Raw genomic sequence first — 18043 nt, forward strand, 5'->3', positions numbered from 1 at the left:
CCAGATTTACATTTTGGTTGTGTGAAGAGCTCTTTTCACCTCAGCCTGCAGGTCCTTTTGTGCAATGTACTGCAAATGTCATTAAATACTGAATGGTCCATTAGGGGAAGGCAAATGAAGAGAATGCAGTTTGAGCATTCTAGATCAGTAATTTGAGCAGTGCCTTTTGGGGTCCAGTCTTTTTGGATTGAATTCTATTTCATCTTTTGATGTGACCTTTCAGTAGTTTTAAAAAAATAAGGTTGGTGGTCATCAAAGCTGGTTCAGAAAGCAAGCCACAGCACTTTAGTGCCTTTATTGGTAGTTTTTTTCTTTTTGCTTTCTTGGGAAAATTATAACTCTGCAGGTGGTATAACTGTATTATCTAACAACTTTTTTTTTTTTAGGATTGGCAAAACTGGATCTAAAAGAAAGAAAATTATCAGCTTCAATTGGTGATTGACTTATGCCCACAGTGTAAATAAGGGATAGTTCTTGTTCATTTTGAATATATCTTTTCCTTATTGTATTCTGTGATGTAGAATCATTTGGAAATGAGAACTGGTAGAATGTTACTTTAACTGTAGTTTTTCTATAGTCTGGGCTAGTGGGATTGGGTTGTTGATAACCCGAAACAAGAGATAATCCAAAAAAGTTAATTTAACTTGAAATGCATTTTGTATTTTCATTTGAATATGCCTATCTGATGTGTTAATTTTTTAGCCTTTTTGTTAATGAAAAATAGTAATTCTCCACTTTTTTGACTTTACACCATTTACATTTGTCCTATATTTATGTGAGGATCACTTCTAACCCCTCCATCCCAAATGATTTATCAAAATGCACATTCGTTGAGGACACAGTTTCAGTCATTGGTTTTCAAATATGTCTTCAGTCAAAATCACCTGGATCCATCTCAGAGATTGACTTTTGGCTGGTGGGCTAGCAGTCTATAATTTTTAAAAGGTGATTTTGACCTGATGAATCTGATGATCTGTCTTACAAACCACTATTGTGTTTTGAATTAAAAGATCTTTTCTTATAGCAGAGCCAAAATGTGGGGATGACACTTCGTATCTACTAGCCTGGAGATAAAGGATTGATATTTGTAATCAAAGAAATGAAAAACTGCCTGTGTCTTTTTGGTGGAGAATACTGGAAATTTGTGATGGAACATATTTCAGAATTTAGTTGGCCAGGCTTTGGACCCTCTAAGAAATCAGCACATCTAAGAAAATTAAAAAACATTTAAGAAAATTTAAAAATTAAATAACAGTAAATAGCCATTAGCAGGAAGGACTGTAACAGCAGCTTTATTTTGTTGACAGTCAGATCTTCGTCACCTGATTAAAACTCTGGGCTGTAAAATTGCCATCTGTTAGGCTCTATGTAAAGAGGAAGTATTCTCCTCCTTAATGGTCAGTCTTAGGGAATAAATAACCTTACAATTTCAGCCTTTCAACAGATTTCACCTCCTGGCGTGAAAATTCTAAGAACTGTTAGAGTTTTTCATAAGTGGATCTTGAAGTTTCATTTTCATCTTGGATGGTTTGAACTCTCGACCTCTAGTTCAGTGAATTGTGCCTGACGGGTTGTGACTTCACAAGGTTCTGCTTTCTAAGAATAGATGGACCACATTTTTAAAACCTGTTTCCTTGCCTTGTTTATTTTTTATTCTCTTATGTATGCTATTTGTGTTTTATTATATACACATTTTGGAGTATTTAAAAATAACTGCTGGTTCTTTGAATTTATTTGCTCACCTTATATTCTTACATTCTGGCCACTGATGTGTGGCCATTCTCTCTGATTTGTAGCTGTAACTTTGTTTGGACCTTGATGGTCTGCTCTGACTAGTTACTTTTTTGTATTTATCCATTTGCTTAGCGTAGTTCTATCATTTCCTATTGCGGAGCTCCTTGCTGCATTGGCAGTTACATACAAGGGGAAGTTAGTCTCTCAGTCAATAAGAAAGCTGCCTTTGAATGATTTTTTTTTCCTTCTAGATGTTCAAAAAACAGTGGCCCGATGCTCATTGATTCAAACCTAAAATATTAATCGTACTAATTCCTTTTACTGATTACCTGTGAAATCTTTCCTATGTGATACTGACTTTAAGAATAAAATTATCTCAGTTTCCCAGTACTACCAGGTAATTTTCTTCTTCCAGTTTAGGCTTCAAAGTACAAATCAGAGATCTGACCTGAACCAGCCACAGGTCTCCTTATAAATTTATGACTGTCCAAACACAAAAGAAAACCAAGCTGCTTAGAGACCTGGAACTTAGATAGATACCTCTTGCTATCAACTATCAGAAAGTAAAAGATTAAGTGAGGCATGCTGAAGAACAGACTTCCAGGATGGTCAGGATCTTTGTTCCTTTACCTTTGTTTGGGTTTTGAATCCCCGTTCACCCTCACCACCCACCCTCCAGTTTTCTCACAACCTTTTATGAGTTACTTCTGCTGAGGAGAGCATATTTCAGAACAAATCAGGGCAGGACAGTTATTTTCTGATACTATGTCAGGCCTGTACCTGGCTTTACTCAAGTCTTCTCAGGAATAAGAGATAATATGGAATATTATGCAGCAGTAGATACCTGTGGTGCAAGATTAACATAGAGATTCTTTGGCTAACCTCGACTCAATTAAAATGTCCAAACCAGGTTCTGGGAATATGTATTTTTAAAATAAATTCCTCAGGTGGTTCTGATGCGACTAACCTGGGCCGACATCCTGGGGACACATGGATAGACCTTATATTAAAGAACAACATGAATAGTAAACAACCTGTAAATCACTAGTGAATGACTTATTTTTTATTTGCAGTAAGTACAAAGCACCTCTTGTACGTAACTTAAAGTGCCTTTCACCTAAAAAGTTAGTTTGAGGACTGTTTAGCCAAAGAACATGACTGCATTTTGGATAAGAGTATTTAGTTTTTATACAAAATTTAGACAAAACAAGAAACTTGGGGTTTCTAAACATTTATTTCATTTATTTCACTCCATTTATTTTCAGTGAAAATAGAAAGATACACAAAAGTAAAGATAAAATCCTATAACAAAGATAACTATAATAACATGATTATCCATTTACAGATAAAGAACAGAACTAGCTATAGATTGAAAGTCTTTTGGGGATGAGATAGGTAAAGGGAATGATTGAGGAGTTAAATATATATCTCTGTATGCCCAGTGGTATATGTTTTCCCTTCCTGAAATCTAGTGGGAATCAACATGGTAGGAGAAATAATCAAATATTAGTAAATATACTTACGGGGTACACCATCTCAATGTGTTAGCATTAGCTGTAAGATCATTTACAGCTGGAATATTAAATTCTGTACAACCTTGTTGTACAGATATCCTGTCTTCTTACTCCCACCCCCTGGCCATATTCCTTTGGGTTATCCAAACATTTTTACCAAGATACTTGTTTATATGTAAGAGAGAATCCCAGTGGACATACAAATTATAAGAAATTACCTGTTTTTTCTAACTGTTCATCTTTGCTTATATAGGATGAAGGGTCCTCTTATGAGGTTGAAGAGTTGCTTGATGTGCTGGGTTCTGGTCTTTTCCCTGCTTCCAGCTAGCTATGAAATCTTTCAGTCTTTATTTATATCCCTCATCTAAAGACAGACTAAAGTACTCCTTCCAGCTCTGATATACTATAGTTCTGATCAAATAGAAATAACATATTAGAAATGTTTCATCAATATTCTTTATGATACTCAAAACTGTACTCCAAAAAAAAGTAAGTCTTGAGACAATACCTACAAATGTTGTTCATTATTGCCGGTTGTCTTTGCTCAGAATCACTTTTCCCTACTCATTTTGAAAACCTAAAATGAACTAAATTACTACAAATTCAACTACAAATTTTATTTTGTGAAGCAGGGTGAAAAGGTTTGTAAAGATTTTGCATTTAAATCCAGTTCTTTAATTCCTATTCAAACTGGTGTTTGCTTTTCCATGACCAAAGGGCAGAAGAGTTTCTACAATCTGCAGTTTATCTGTTTGACCTCACAGAGATGTCTTCACACTTCTGCCTAGCAGGATCACCAGAGGCTCTGGCACACTTGCAGTCCCTGGCCCAACACTGAAGTCCTGCTGGAATCTGTGCTCCGGGGGCTGTGCCGGGTAGAGAGGGCAGTGGGAGGTAAGAGCTCTTCACCCTTCACCACCTTCTCCACCCAGCAGGGCCAGCACACTTTGGTCTACGGCACATCTCCAAGTATAGCGTGGTTTTTGAAGGTTCTTATTTTTCACCTTGGGGATGGGGCCACCCCGATTTTGACTATTTGGGGTACATGTACGTGAATTTTTTTTTTTTAATCAGAGTAGGAACTATTTTGAGTAAATGTGTCTTTTATATGGTTCTTATACTGAATTTTTGTGCGCATTTTATCCATCCTTTAATTGACAGAAACATAAAAGCACATTTCCAGTTATATTTTTTCTATTATTTTTTTTATTGTAGTAAAATGTATAACATAAAATTTGCCATTTTAACTGTTTTTAAGTATATGGTTCAGTAGTATTAGGTACATTCACGTTTTTATGCAATATCACCACCTTCCATCTCCAGAACTTTTTTCATTTTCCCAAACTGAAACTGTACCCATTAAAGAATAACTCCTCACTTCCATTCTATTTTCTGTCTTTATAAATTTGACTACTTTAGATTCTTGATATAAGTGAAATCATACTGTTTGTCCTTATGTGTCATTTTATTTTTGTAAGAAAGAAAGCAGCTGTCATCAGATTGATATGAAATGGAATTTAATTTACATTTGGCTTACTTTCATCAATGTCTAATCATGTAATTCAAGGAAAACATGGTCTCTGCCCTCTAAGATAAGAACAGGAAATTACACCTTCAGCAAACAAAGCTATTTATATTTTTATTATTCTATGCTAATATCATATCCATTTTGAGGCCAGTTTGTATTTAGTTTGGAGATGGTTTTGTTAAATAGCTATGATTTAGAGTTGGCATAATTTAAAAATAACCAAGGACTTGTTTGGGACTAGAAGGAGCTTAGGCGAATGAGAAAATTGACTTTGATGTTACAGTGTTTGGTGCTCTGTTGGTATTGCACAGATAAAAAAACCACTGGCTTTGGATTCAGAAGACCTATTTTGGAGTTCAAGTTCTGTTACTTCCCAGTGGTGTGATCTTGATGAAGACACTCCACCTCCCTTGGCCTCAGTTTCTTACCTGTAAATTGCTAGTGATGGATCTGGAATATTTTGAGTTTCTTCTGGCTTTATCATCCTAAGCATTAAGGTTGCAGTATATGAAAACAGGGTTGAGTATTACTTTCTAACCTATCTTGTTATAGAAAAGAATTTATGATGACATAAAATTCAACGTATAATGTGAATTTAAAATGGAGCAAAAGAAGACTTATAGACAGCAGAGTGAGTATATGGCATAATTTTGGTTTTAAGCTTTCTAGCAGCTGTTTTAGGCAAAGAGAACTTTTCATGGACACAATCAAAATGTCCATGAGATAACAATAAGCCAGTAGGATAGGAGAAGTACCAATGTAGTTGTCTCTAGTAGTGTAAGGTTTAGTAGTCATCTCTGGGTCTGACAAACAAGCTGCAGTAAGGATTAATATGTTTCTTGGAAGCCTACCCAGAACATTTGAAGTCAAGTCCTCTTACCTTTACTCAGAGAAGAGCCTGGTGTTTGCTAAGAGCTTTAGGAAATTATTTGACTTTGTTCTAAGGAACAGGTGAGTGGATGACCAAGGCCCCCAATTTTTATTCTGTGTAGACTCACCAGAAGAGTTTTAGCTTGAAAGCATTATAAGATGAATAACCAGATTCTAACCTGAGTAAAGCAGCTGTAGAAGTGTTGCTTTTAAGTACTGCTACTTCCCTATCCAGCCTCCAAGATAACCTTTCTGCAAAGTGAATATAGGGCATCTTTTGGCTTGTGGGAATTTGTTTATAAACCAGTTAAAAGTTGGGATGTCTACCAGAGCAGAAGAAAACTAAAATATAACTGTGTTTTATTCTGCTAGAGATTGTTCTACCATAAGACCTGTCCCACTGACTCTGTTTTCATGCTAGTACTGATGCTAAAGCTGAAACTGCAATACTTTGGCCACCTCATGCGACGAGTTGACTTACTGGAAAAGACTCTGATGCTGGGAAAGGTTGGGGGCAGGAGGAGAAGGGGACGACAGAGAATGAGATGGCTGGATGGCATCACCGACTCGATGGACATGAGTTTGAGTGTACTCCGGGAGTTGGTGATGGACAGGGAGGCCTGGCGTGCTGTGATTCATGGGGTCGTGGAGAGTCGGACACGACTGAGCGACTGAACTGAACTGTAGGGCAAGTTCTATATGAACATTAATAACCAAGGAGTCTGTGTTGGGCTTCTATAGTTTGGCCTATAACCAACTCCTGCCTAGAGTTAAAGATTGAGGAAAAGGTAATTTAGAAAAGCAAACAATTTGGTGTGATTTGGGGGTAGGTGGGGTTACCCTACTTGAAGGTGGAATAAATGGGAAAAACTACATTTGAGCTTTGAATAGCTAAGATCATAGCTGTAGCAAAATTCTTAACCTGGGGCTTAGGAACTCCAAAGATACAACTGTTGTTGGTTCATTATGTTGGTTTCCTTTGTAGTTCTCTGAATTTTGTTTTATGCATTTTAAAGTATCCTGAGAAAGAGATCCATAGGCTTCATCAGACTGCTAGAGGGATTTATGATACCAAAAGGAAAAAAAAAAACACCTTGGAACCCCTGTAAGTTGAGTTAAAGCAAAGAGGTTAGTGAGCATTAGAGCGAGCCCTTTAGAATAGTCCCTGAACAGTGCTTGGATACAAGAAACCTTGCCCAGATTTTTTTTCTTTGGTTTAAGTTTTTTAATCGGCAGTAGACAGTAGTTTTCCTTATTTCCCTGGTAATTTTCCCAAGTTGGTTTCTTTTCAAAGACTCAGAAAGACTATTAAATGAATCCAGTTTTAACACCTGCAAATTTATTCTTCAGTGTATTTCAAGCTCATATGGCTCTCTAGTATCAATATTGCTAGTAGTAGCCTAAGTGTGAATGTGTTTTTCTGGCAAGGAGCAGATTTTCATTTTAATTGACACTTTCTTTTATATACTAAATCTTGGATGCCAAGAGCTTTCCTCACTAGTAGTTGTAAATGCTAAATCTATACTTGACTTCACCACCTCCTGTCAAGATAAATACAAGCTTTGTTTCCCCTCAAATGAGTTCAAGGGATAATTTAATTGTTGGCCTGTTTGGGGAGATGTTGTTTTCAGCCAGGCATCACATGGATCCAACTGCAAAGATTTTCAGTGCCTAAAGCAAAATCAGCTGCCTTTTTTGTTCTGAAACATGTAGCAGTTGAAATGAGGATTTTAGGATTTCTCACTTGTTCTAAATTCTGTGACAGAGAAGTAGCAGCAATACAATCATTAATACTCCAAGTGGGAGTGTGTTCTGTCCTCCAGGTTCATTCAGAAAGTGTCTTATATAGCTGAGAGTTACTTAGAGGGATAAGTATCCCTCTGGCAGTTTGGGAGCAGAGGGATAATATGATTTAATGAAAATCATTTTGGGGAACTCCCTGGCAGTCCAGTGGTGAGGACTCTGACCAGGGCCTGTGTCAATCCCTGGTTGGGGAACTAAGATCCTGCAAGGCAAGCCATGTGGCAAAAAAAAAAAAAAAACACAAAAAAACCTGGATGTGTGCCTTAGAGCTCACAAACTCACATCTATCTGGTGATTCAGATCTCTTAGCTAAGGCACATAAAGGTCTTATAGTAAAAAATGGTGGTAGGTTTATTGAAACTCTGTTTTTAACTAATTTAGGTTTTATGCAGATTGCAGGGAAGGTTTGCTTTTTTGTTTGGGATAATTCATCTAAACGTTGGTTGTTGAATTTCATTAGTGGGAGCTTTTATATAGGATTTCTTTGTGTCACCACACAGTTTTTATGTGCCTTCCTTCAGTTATGTTGTGAGCAGTAGAATAACCTTGGGAAGTAGTAGAGAAGTTACCTTCATTTTATAGATGAGGGGCTCAAGGCTTAGAGAAATGAAATATTTACATTTTTGCATCAGTAGTAAGTTGCAGAGCCAGTAATGGATCCTGGGTCTTCTGATTCCTGGTCTTGCATTCTTTAAACTGTGCTAGCTATCCCGCTTTTAAAAGAACGTATGAGACGCAGTTACAATCATACATACTCCATCTCCAAGGGAGAATAGATTCATTCTTGTCATAATATATTGACCTAAAATTTTCTGCTTAAAATTACCGATATTTGGAGCCTGTTTATAGAACATACTTGAGGAATGGTGAGAACTAGAAAAGTCCGCAGTCCTTGAGGTTTTCTTTGATGATAATATCTGTAACTGCATCAAATACAAATTTGACATTCTGTGTATCTGTAGCACAGGTCATGTGACTGTAGATTTCTTTGACATCTTTTCTCATGTTGAGGTCAAGGAACTGATTCTTGATATAATTCCCTGCATCCTCATAAGAGTTGTTCCCTGTTTTTCCAGAAAAATAGTGAAGAAGTGGGATAAATTAGGCCTTCTTAGTTGCTCACTTACTTTTTAAGTGACTGATTTGATCCTCAAAATGTGTTAGACAGTTGTGGTTGGGGGTTTAGTTTTGGAGGGTGGGTACTCTCCTCTGTTGCACTCCAGTGTTTCACACTTGAGCAAAGGAATTGAGGAGAGAGGTGTCTCTCTCTCCTTAGACACCTTTGATTTCTGGCAGGTATCATTTGAATAATCAGTGGCTCATCTGCATTTAATGTCTGCTCTATTCCAGAGATATCTGAATTTAAACCTTTAACTGAATACTCAAGTTTCTCAGCTTAGACATCCAAATAGCTCTTGGATATCATAAGACTCATAAGAAATATTAGAGAGATAAGGGATCATCAGCTCAACAAAGCAAAGGAGTTAAACTTACTACTTACTCCTTAAGACAAGTTCCTTAGAATACGAATTTCTTGGTATAGGAAATGAAGCAATTGCCCATCATTACTATGAAAGAATTGTCTCCACCCTTTGGCACTTACCATCATACTCCGGAAAACAAATGCTGAGATGGACTTTCTTGATTTTTTCCTCAAAAAGATCCTTCTTGTTGAGAAAGAGGACAATGGAAGTGGCCGCAAAGAACTTGTGGTTACATATGCTGTTGAACAGGTGCAGTGATTCATGCATACGATTCTAGTGAGAGGAAATACCATCAGAAATATCAGATTGGGCTTATGGTATACCTGTTTGCTTCCTGTTACTCCCCTTGAAGAGACCTGCATTCCAAATGGGAAAGGAAAGATAGGGAACAGCTTATCTCTGTTTAGTGTCAGAGTAGAGCCAAAGAGATCTGACTTCCTTCTGATCTTTATATCAGCTGTATGATTTGGAGGAAATTACTGAGTTTTTCTGAGTCTCTGTTTCCCTATTTCATAGGATTATTATGAAAGTTAAATGAGATGTGTTTGTAGTGTCCATGATGATGATGTTGTTTAGTCACTAAGTCATGTCCAACTCTTTGCAACCAGATTGACTGTAGCCCTCCAGGCTCCTCTGTCCATGGGATTTCCCAGGGAAGAATACTGGAGTGGGTTGCCATTTCCTTCTCTAAGTGTCCATGATAGTAGCTGGCATATAGGTGTACAATAAATGTTTTGGAAATCTTTGGCAGCCAGGGCACAGGTAAGGACTTTGATATCCTTAAGGGCTGCTGATTCAGGGTTGAAACTGGGTGCAGGTTAACATGTCGACTTCCATATCTAGGATGGTTTTAATAGGTTTCTGTTAGACAGTCCTAGATCTCAGTTTGGGTAGGAACATAATAGGGATTATTTGACCCTGGTGCCAAATGGTAAGGGCTAAAAAAATTTCCAGTGCCACTCCAGAAGCACTTCTGCTTTATTTATTTTTCTGATTGCCACTTGGAATGAGTGAGAAGTAGTGCTATAATCTGTGGAGTCCAGAGGTTACCCAGTGCCCCCAAAGCAGCCTTTCTTTAGGGAGCAGGCCTTTAGGGTCTGGGAATGTGCTCTTATCTGACTTGGGCTCAATCTTTTCACCTGATAAAACAAATTTAATTTGTAACCTTTGCTCATTGCTTTTGAACTGTGGTGCTGGAGAAGACTCTTGAGAGTCCCTTGGACTGCAAGGAGATCCAACCAGTCCATTCTGGGGGAAATCAATCCTGGGTGTTCATTGGAAGGACTGATGCTAAAGCTGAAACTCCAATACTTTGGCCACCTCATGCGACGAGTTGACTCATTGGAAAAGACTCTGATGCTGGGAAGGATTGGGGGCGGGAGGAGAAGGGGACGACAGAGAATGAGATGGCTGGATAGCATCACCGACTCGATGGACATGAGTTTGAGTGAACTCTGGGAGTTGGCGATGGACAGCGAGGCCTGGCGTGCTGTAATTCATGGGGTCGCAAAGAGTCAGACACGACTGAGCGACTGAACTGAACACTCCTACAAAATCCTTTAAGACCTTGTAAACGTTAAGGTTAAGAAGGACAGAAGAGTTCTTGGAAAATGAATGGCTCTCTAAGCATTTTGGCTCAAGGATATTCAGAGTGCTGTAATGTGCACCTGAGATACTAAGGAGAAGGCAGAAGACCTGGAGCAGGGGGTCGGAGGATAGAAGCTTTGCCTTCTGTCAGCTAACTGTGGGCATCCATTTGTGGGGCAAATGTTTATGTGAATTTGGGGTTTTCCATGCCTTTGACATCCTCTGTGTAAAACGTGGATGCTACCTGGATGGGCTGACACTATCCTACAGAGCTTCTGTCTTGTAAAACTCTGTAGGCTCAAGAGAACCACCCTCAGGTAGTTCTTCAGCTGCCAATTTAAGTGACATGTGAGAAACCTGGTTTGCCAGTCTCTTTGTAGTCCTGTTGACACTGAGTATATATTTAGGCTTCCAAGTGAGTTTACTAGTTCAACCCTCCTATCAAGTTGCATAAAGATGCACATCATACATTGTTCTGCTCTGTCATTTTCATCTCCTTTACTTCCATAGGCAGCCTGGGAAAGTACTAAGTGTTACTCTTCTGCTTTGCCAAGTTAGTGATCACTTATCTCTTTAATACTCGGTTTCTTTGATGAACTTTTTGAAGTCCCAAGTAGTACTTGGATGTCTCATCTGAGACCAAGCTCTCAGTAAATCTGGAGCTCTAAAGTGCTAACCTACAACCTACAGAAGAAGAGGTACTTCTAGAATTATTTGCCTGAGACATTGATTGCTAGAAGACTGCTCGACTATTAGTGTGAGCAGAGATGACCCAGGTTGCGCCATTGGAGTGACACAAAGCTTAGAGGAAGGGTCATGGGGGATCTATCTATCAAAGCTGCTTGGTGCAAAAGCCACTCACCACTTCGTCATCTTCCACCAGCACCATATCATAGGCACTGAGGGCTGCACAGAAAATGATGCAGGTGACTCCCTCAAAGCAGTGGATCCACTTCTTTCTCTCTGATCTCTGCCCTCCCACATCAAACATCCTGAGAGAAAAACACCTCTTCTTAAATGCATACCCAGCATATGACCCACATGCACTTGGTGTTTACCCCAGAGCGATGGCCATCTTGGGGCCAGTTATCAGTGAGATGGGAAGTGGAGAGCAAAGGGGGGGAGTAGTAGTAGTGCAGACTGGGCTTTAGTGAAGGCCAGGAAGCATTCCTAGGCTCCCTTTTTGGGGGTGTCTGACATGTTCGAGGGAACAGTGTACTCACCTGAAGTTTAAGTCCTTGACCGAAAACTTAGTCTCAATGATGCCTGTGGTTTTGACTCTGGAGCGTAGCACATCTTGCTCATTAGGGAGGTAGTCAGGGGCTGTGATTCGGTCTAATTGATTCAGGTAGCTGGAGAAAAGGGATTGTCAAATTAATTGATATTAAGTTTCCACAGCGGAAGTCAAGAAGGGTGAAGGGTGTTACCCAAAGGCATATAACTGTAATATGGTGATAGAACCAGCACGAGAATCTGTATTGTTAAATCTAGGAGTGTTTACTTCAAACCCTTTTCATGTATCCTTACAAAAGGAAGTTAGGTTGTCAGATAACTTTTCCTCATGTTTCATCTGACTACAAAGTTTTCTAGACTCTTGAATGAGACTAGGTGGTTTAAATCAAGGGTCCCCAACCTCTGGAATCTAATGCCTGATGATCTGAGGTGGAGCTGGTATAATAATTATAGAAATAAAGTGCACAATAAATGTAATGCACTTGAATCCTAAAACCGTATCCCCCTGTGCCGTGGGTCCATGGAAAAATTATCTTCCATGAAACTGGTCCTTGGGAGCTGCTGGTTTAAATGGGTGTCAAAAGTTCTGTCAGGAAGCAGGAGTAGATTAAAAGGGATTTCAGAAACATATGAGACATGAACCAGTGCAATGTATAGACGTTGTATATCAAGTTGAAGGGAAAACATTTGAGATAACTGAAGAAAGTTGAATGAACACTGACGTGGATATTTGATGACATTAAGGACTTACTGAATATTTAGGTGTGATAATGATGTGACTTTTTTTTAGGAATATATTTTTAGAGATACATAATGAAATTTTTAGGATGAAATGATATATCTGAGTTTACTTCTAAATAATCCAATGGGTAATGGATATAAAATAAAACAAGAGTCGGCATCAGTTGGTGCCAAGTGATTGACTGTATTCTTTTATATATGTTTGACAGTTACCATTAAAAGTTAAAAAAAAAGGCAGATAAGAAGTAAGACTACAGAGAAAGAAGAAAAATAAATACATGCCAGGGCTTTTCACATTTAAGTTCTCATTTAACCTCATAAACCTTCAGGTTTCATATCCCATTTTACAGATGAAGGAAAGATCCAGAAAAGTCCTCCAAGAGGCACTGTGGGTGTATTATAAAAAACCTTCAATTCTGTGTATTATAAAAAACCTTCAAATCTGTGGTTTAAATCTGACCACAGATTTAAATTTAGACCTAGATTTAAATCGTAACCTCTGCCATTTATCTGTGTGACTAACCTCAGTTTTTGTAAATGGGACTGATAAAAACTACTGTCTGCCATGAAGACATATTGTCTTAAATGAGATGTACCTAATGCACTGAGCAGTATCTAGGCCTGAGTGAGGGCTGCAGGGACACTAAATGATAACTTTATTATTAGACCAGGTGATAGAACAATGGCTAAATCGGGTCTTTTTGATGCTGAACCTTATGCCTGTCTGTGAGACCGTGCTGTCTGAGTAGGATTGATAATCTGTGTACCTTATATTTTGGAAAGCAGCTTTGCAAAGTTGGTGCTCTCTAACCCCCTGACCTTTGGTTTGCTGTGGCAGTTTGTGTCCTTTGTCCTGGCACCTTGACATAAGATACTAGGGGTGAAGGAGAGTTCAGGTTAGTGACTTAAGTAGAGCCTCTGTTACCCTGAAAGGGCCATCATGAATCATGCCTCCTAAAAGGAGTATGTGGCAGAACTGCCGGACTGTGTTAGTATTCATGATTCTGAAAGAAGAGGCTCTGTGTTTGACTTAAGACAGGGACTGAGGGCTGTTAACAGAGCATCTCTGTTTTGGATTTTGAGTCTTCAGCTTTGTAGGCTGCAGTGGACCAATGTTAAAGCAATACAGAGTGAAGGGAACTGGGGCAGAGGTCTCAAAGGCATTAAATTCAGAGCATAGTAAAGCACTGTTCAAATCCTAACAAGACAGGTATACAGGCTGAATTCAGTCCTTGGGTCTCCATTTTTCAGGGCCAGAAAATTTCAACTGGCTGAGATTTCTCCCAGAATGTTGCTGACACCTTATCCCACCCTGCCCCCAGTCAGTCTTACTAAGATGCTGAGTCATTGAGCTGGTACTCTGCAGCTCTGTCAAAGCAGGCTTGCACCCCACCATCCTTCCACAACTTCCTGATAACCTCCACTAGCTCAGGAGGCATGGTGCCCTCTTCAATGGAGTCAGCCAGGTTGTTGAGCTGTCGTCCATCATCCTGTAAGAGAGAAACCAGGATCAGAATTACATGAGAGTAATGACTTTCCAGGAGGCTTTTGGGAATTCTGAAAGGAAAGCATTTTGCATTTTATCAAAGCCTCAGGTGGAGGGGGTGTTCAGACAAAGATTCTAAGTAAACACACTGATTAGTTTCTGAGGGTGCTTCTGCGATGTGGAGGGTGGCAGTACATCCAGCCCTGGGATGTCTGGTAGATAGCAGAGATCCCAGGGGCTTCCTCTGTTGTATTTTCATCTTCCATCCTTAGTCCAAATGTGAGGGTCCTGCCAGGAAATGTGGGTCCTCTGCTCTAGGGAGATTGGTTTAAAGACCAGACTGACCATGAAGTAGACAAGATGGTAGACAGGAACTCAACCTCTTTGTTTCTTCAATCATTCAAATCTAGGAAAAGGATAATACTGGAACTAGGGATTTAGCTTATGAAAGTTCCACACTCAAGGCATGGAACCTGAGGGGAGCAATTTAAATGGTAAAATAAGACAAAAAGGCAGAGGAAGCTGAGCAGATTTTTTTAATGAACACTTACACTAAGGTAAGAACTGCATGCTTTGCTAGGACTGAAGTAAAGATTTGAAGCTCAGCAAATGAGCTTCCCTAGAGGCTCAGATGGTAAAGAATCTGCCTGCCAATGCAGGAGACTGAGGTTCAATCCCTGGGTTGGGAATATCTGGAGAAGGGAATGGCAACCCACTACAGTATTCTTGCCTGGAAAATCCCATGGAGAGAGAAGCCTGGTGGGCTGTATAGTCCATGGGGTTGCAAAGAGTTGGTCACGACCGAGGGACTCACACTTTCACGTTTTTCAAGTGGGATTTTTGTGACATAAACCTTTTTCTGATGCATGTTTTCTCTAGCTTGTTGGCCACTGGTCTGTTTCTTCTCCTCATTAGCCTTTCCTTCCACCCTTAACCATATACCATTAACCACGTACCACACAGCTCGCTTCAGCATAGTCAATGCCCAGTGTGGGCATGGCCCGGATGATAGCCAAGATGGATTGCAGCACATTGCCATAGATGATGGCCTTGTACTCCAGGCATTCTTCTGGCGAATAGCCATCCTGATGAATAATCCTGCAAGGAGAAGACACCCAGCCATTAGTTGGACCTGAATAACCAGACCTAAGGGATTGTGAATCGGGGAGGATTTAAAGGATTATAAGAACCCAATCTCAATTCATACTGCTGTCCCAGAGTGGAGAGTGAGGGACACGGGGCATGAAGATAACGGATGTTGGGAATAAGGTCCTTTATGTTCTTTACATCTGGGTTCCTAAAGGCTAAAGAGCCCTTTATCCTTGGCCTCTACTGACTCCACTGACTTCTTCACCCAACCTCAGTCCTGTGGGGCTTTGTTCCTACTCACTTCATCTGTTTGACGATAGTGCTCTTTCCTGACTCCCCAGCACCTGCAGGGAGAAATGCTTATGCTTCAGATTTCCACCAGTTCTCCCCAACCCTCCAGTAGATGGCCTGTGAGAAGTCTAAGCCACTGCTCACTGGGGAGCCTTTTTAGGGGAGAATGTACAGGGATGCTGACCACCTCAGTATGCACCAGCTTTGAGCTCAGGCCATTTGATCTGGAATTGGAGGAGAGTTTCTTAGCATCTGCATTGTTGACATTTTGAGTGGATGAGTTTTCTGTAGAGGGCTGTCCCGTGCCCCCAGCCAATACCCAGTAGAGCCCAGTAGCATTCCACTCTTCCAGTTGTAACCACCAGAAATGCTCTCGACATTTCCAGATGTCTTGCGTTAGGGGTGCAGGTGTGCAAAACCTTGTTGAAAACCACTGATAGATTCAGGGAAATTCCTTCAACACAGTTGTGCTCTGCCTTTTCTTACTCAGGAGTGATCTTGGAGCAGGAATGTGAAGAACTTGATCACTTCACTGAAACACTTTGTATTATCTTTCTGTTTCCCTTACTGATTAAAATGTTCTTATATCCTCATTCACACTTCACTGTCCCTCCATCAAAAACCTGCATACCCTTCAACCCTCTCCCCCAGGCTATACTATCCCTGATGTCTTAATACCCACACCCCCCAACTCCACCACTTATCCTGTGCTTGGTTCCTCTAAGCTTCTTATCCTGAATGTAGAAGAAAGCTGCTTAGGCTTAAAAGCTCTCTCAGTGGCCCTGCCGTCTCTTTCCCCTTGAGAGCCTCCTGGGCTTCTTGAGTCTGCTTAGAGAGGTGTGCTTTTCACTTTGTCCTTAGTGCTATGCCACAGATCAGCTGAGGAAAAGGAGGTGCCTTAGCTTGGGGCTCTAGTTCCTAGGCACCTAATGGACTTGGGCACCCAGCCAACCAGTCTTCTGCTATAAGATCTTAGCTGCTCCAGCTTGCCTACCTCTGTACTACCGCTGGGGTTTTTTCTAGGCCAGGTTTCCCAAACTCTGTTGTCTTAGTTCTATTTACAGCCATGATCAGTTTCTGACTGACTGAGGTGCTTTTCTTTTTTCAGCACAAACCTGTGATCTGCTTAGGAGCTCATCAAGCTGATGAGCCTCCCATCTGGCAGGGGCTTTAGAGGCAGTCACTGAATAGAAAGCCAGGAAAGGACTTCTGTAAAGACTCCATTCCTTCCCACTCAGGGCTCCTCACTTCTAACGTTTTTAAAGATTTCTTTTTTTTACTGAAAGCAAGGAGAAGGAACTGGTAAAAATCATATTCCTGAGTCTAGATGACACTGACTATATGGTAGGACACCTCTGTCCTCTTGAGTTCATTGACTCAGAGTTCTCTGACTGTAGACTTAAGTGTCTTCGAGCCCAGAGTTCATGGTAGTTGCTAAGGTGTTAGGTTTGGTAGATTTGGAGATGGGTGGGTCCACCCTGCCCCTTGCACTGTTCCTGGTTCAAGGAAGGGCAAAAAGATTCCAGAGTAACTTTGGTAGAACATCTTGGGGTGACTGTGCTCAGCCCTAGAGCTCCTGATCCCCTAGCCTGAGACTGCATGGGGGAAGGACAAATAAATAACCTTCCATCCCTCCTCCCCACATGGCAGGCTAGAACCCACCTACCATCCAGGATAAGCAGGAAGGAGCAGTACCTTCTCTGGCTCATTGTCCCATCTCGCTCACCCAGCAATAGTAGCTTGACGGTCTTGGCTTCCTTGTCAGCATCCTCCTGCAGCTTCTTTTCTAGCTCTTTGGACCTCTTGGCCAGTTCTTTGTCCTCAGCACTGGCTCCACTCCCCATCTTTCATCCGTCTCCTCGGCAGCTTCCTCCAGCCCTTAAGCTTCTCCTCCAGGGTTTCCTATCTGAGAGATGGGAAGATAAGGAAAAATAAATTGGGATCGAGTATCAGTTTCTTAGTCCTCCTTTTTAGCCAGTCTGTAGGGAACTGGTTGAAAGAGCAGGTGCTATGTTCTTGCACCCTGCCTGTCTTGCCTGAGACTCCCTACCCCAGCCGCAGACCTACTTAAGTCTAGGGATTGTAGCCTTTATATCTCACAGTGTGATGGGCTAAACCAATTAAGAGCTCAGTATGACAAAGGGCAAAGACTCAAGTGCTTCCGTAACTAGGGAAATGATGTGCTGGATTCTGACACAGTAGGTTAGGATGCAGATACTGGAACCCTCTGGAGTAAGATAATGGTTGTCTCCATACTTTGGCGGGGCTGATCTCCTAAAAGTCTCTTCCTAGATACACTTGCATAGAGCTGGAGATGAGAGGAGCAGAGGAAACGCTCCCCATGTTGTGACTCCAGAATTCATGGCTTCAAGGCATCAAAGCACTGCTTCCATCATAGCAGGCTGGTTCCTGGCAAGGAATCTTTGTTTAGGGTTTGCCCTTTTTTGGAAAGATTAGAAATGTTCCCTCCAGCTCCTCTAGTGGCTGCTGCACTAGGAAGCTATTAGCGTTCCTTTATGTTGGCTTGTCTCTTTTTACATCCTCCTGTTATTACCACTTAATCACTTCATTATTATCTGTTTTACAAACGGGTTTCCCCAGACCGAATTCCTCCCCTTGGAGGTCAGGTATCAAATCTGATTCATCTTTGAATCCTTCATAACTTGTGGTTTATTTGTGGATC

The 18043-nt window shown here is 40.6% G+C and overlaps 2 protein-coding genes across 2 annotated transcripts in view; one reads left to right on the forward strand and one right to left on the reverse strand.

Annotated features, from left to right (window-relative positions):
* The first annotated feature begins 1769 nt into the window (after positions 1–1769).
* The window catches only part of AMPD2 (adenosine monophosphate deaminase 2), a 34887-nt gene continuing 18613 nt past the window's right edge, over positions 1770–18043 (forward strand). Inside the window, exon 1 of the mRNA XM_055403812.2 lies at positions 1770–4142. The gene's annotated coding sequence lies outside the window, so the exon portion shown is untranslated. The remainder of the gene's footprint in view (positions 4143–18043) is intronic.
* On the reverse strand, positions 8323–17204 carry GNAT2 (G protein subunit alpha transducin 2). The gene is made up of 8 exons (XM_088835553.1): positions 17027–17204; positions 15371–15413; positions 14937–15078; positions 13827–13984; positions 11744–11872; positions 11383–11512; positions 9053–9206; positions 8323–8513 (listed from the first exon to the last, which is right to left on the reverse strand). The coding sequence occupies exons 1-8, from the start codon at positions 17202–17204 to the stop codon at positions 8323–8325; spliced, it is 1125 nt and encodes a 374-aa protein (XP_088691679.1).

This window comes from Moschus berezovskii, chromosome 4 (assembly GCF_049115385.1).
Source record: "Moschus berezovskii isolate FMDL1 chromosome 4, NW_MosBer_1.0, whole genome shotgun sequence".
Classification (NCBI taxonomy): Eukaryota; Metazoa; Chordata; class Mammalia; order Artiodactyla; family Moschidae; genus Moschus; species Moschus berezovskii.

Excerpts from the sequence above, each read along its gene's own strand:
- GNAT2 (XM_088835553.1), bottom strand. The coding sequence starts at position 17,204 with ATGGGGAGTGGAGCCAGTGCTGAGGACAAAGAACTGGCCAAGAGGTCC. Across the intron at positions 13,985-14,936 it reads ATGCTGAAGCGAGCTGTGTG|GATGATGGACGACAGCTCAA; the intron begins GTACGTGGTTAA and ends TCTCTCTTACAG. Across the intron at positions 11,873-13,826 it reads CTCAATGACTCAGCATCTTA|CTACCTGAATCAATTAGACC; the intron begins GTAAGACTGACT and ends CCTTTTCTCCAG.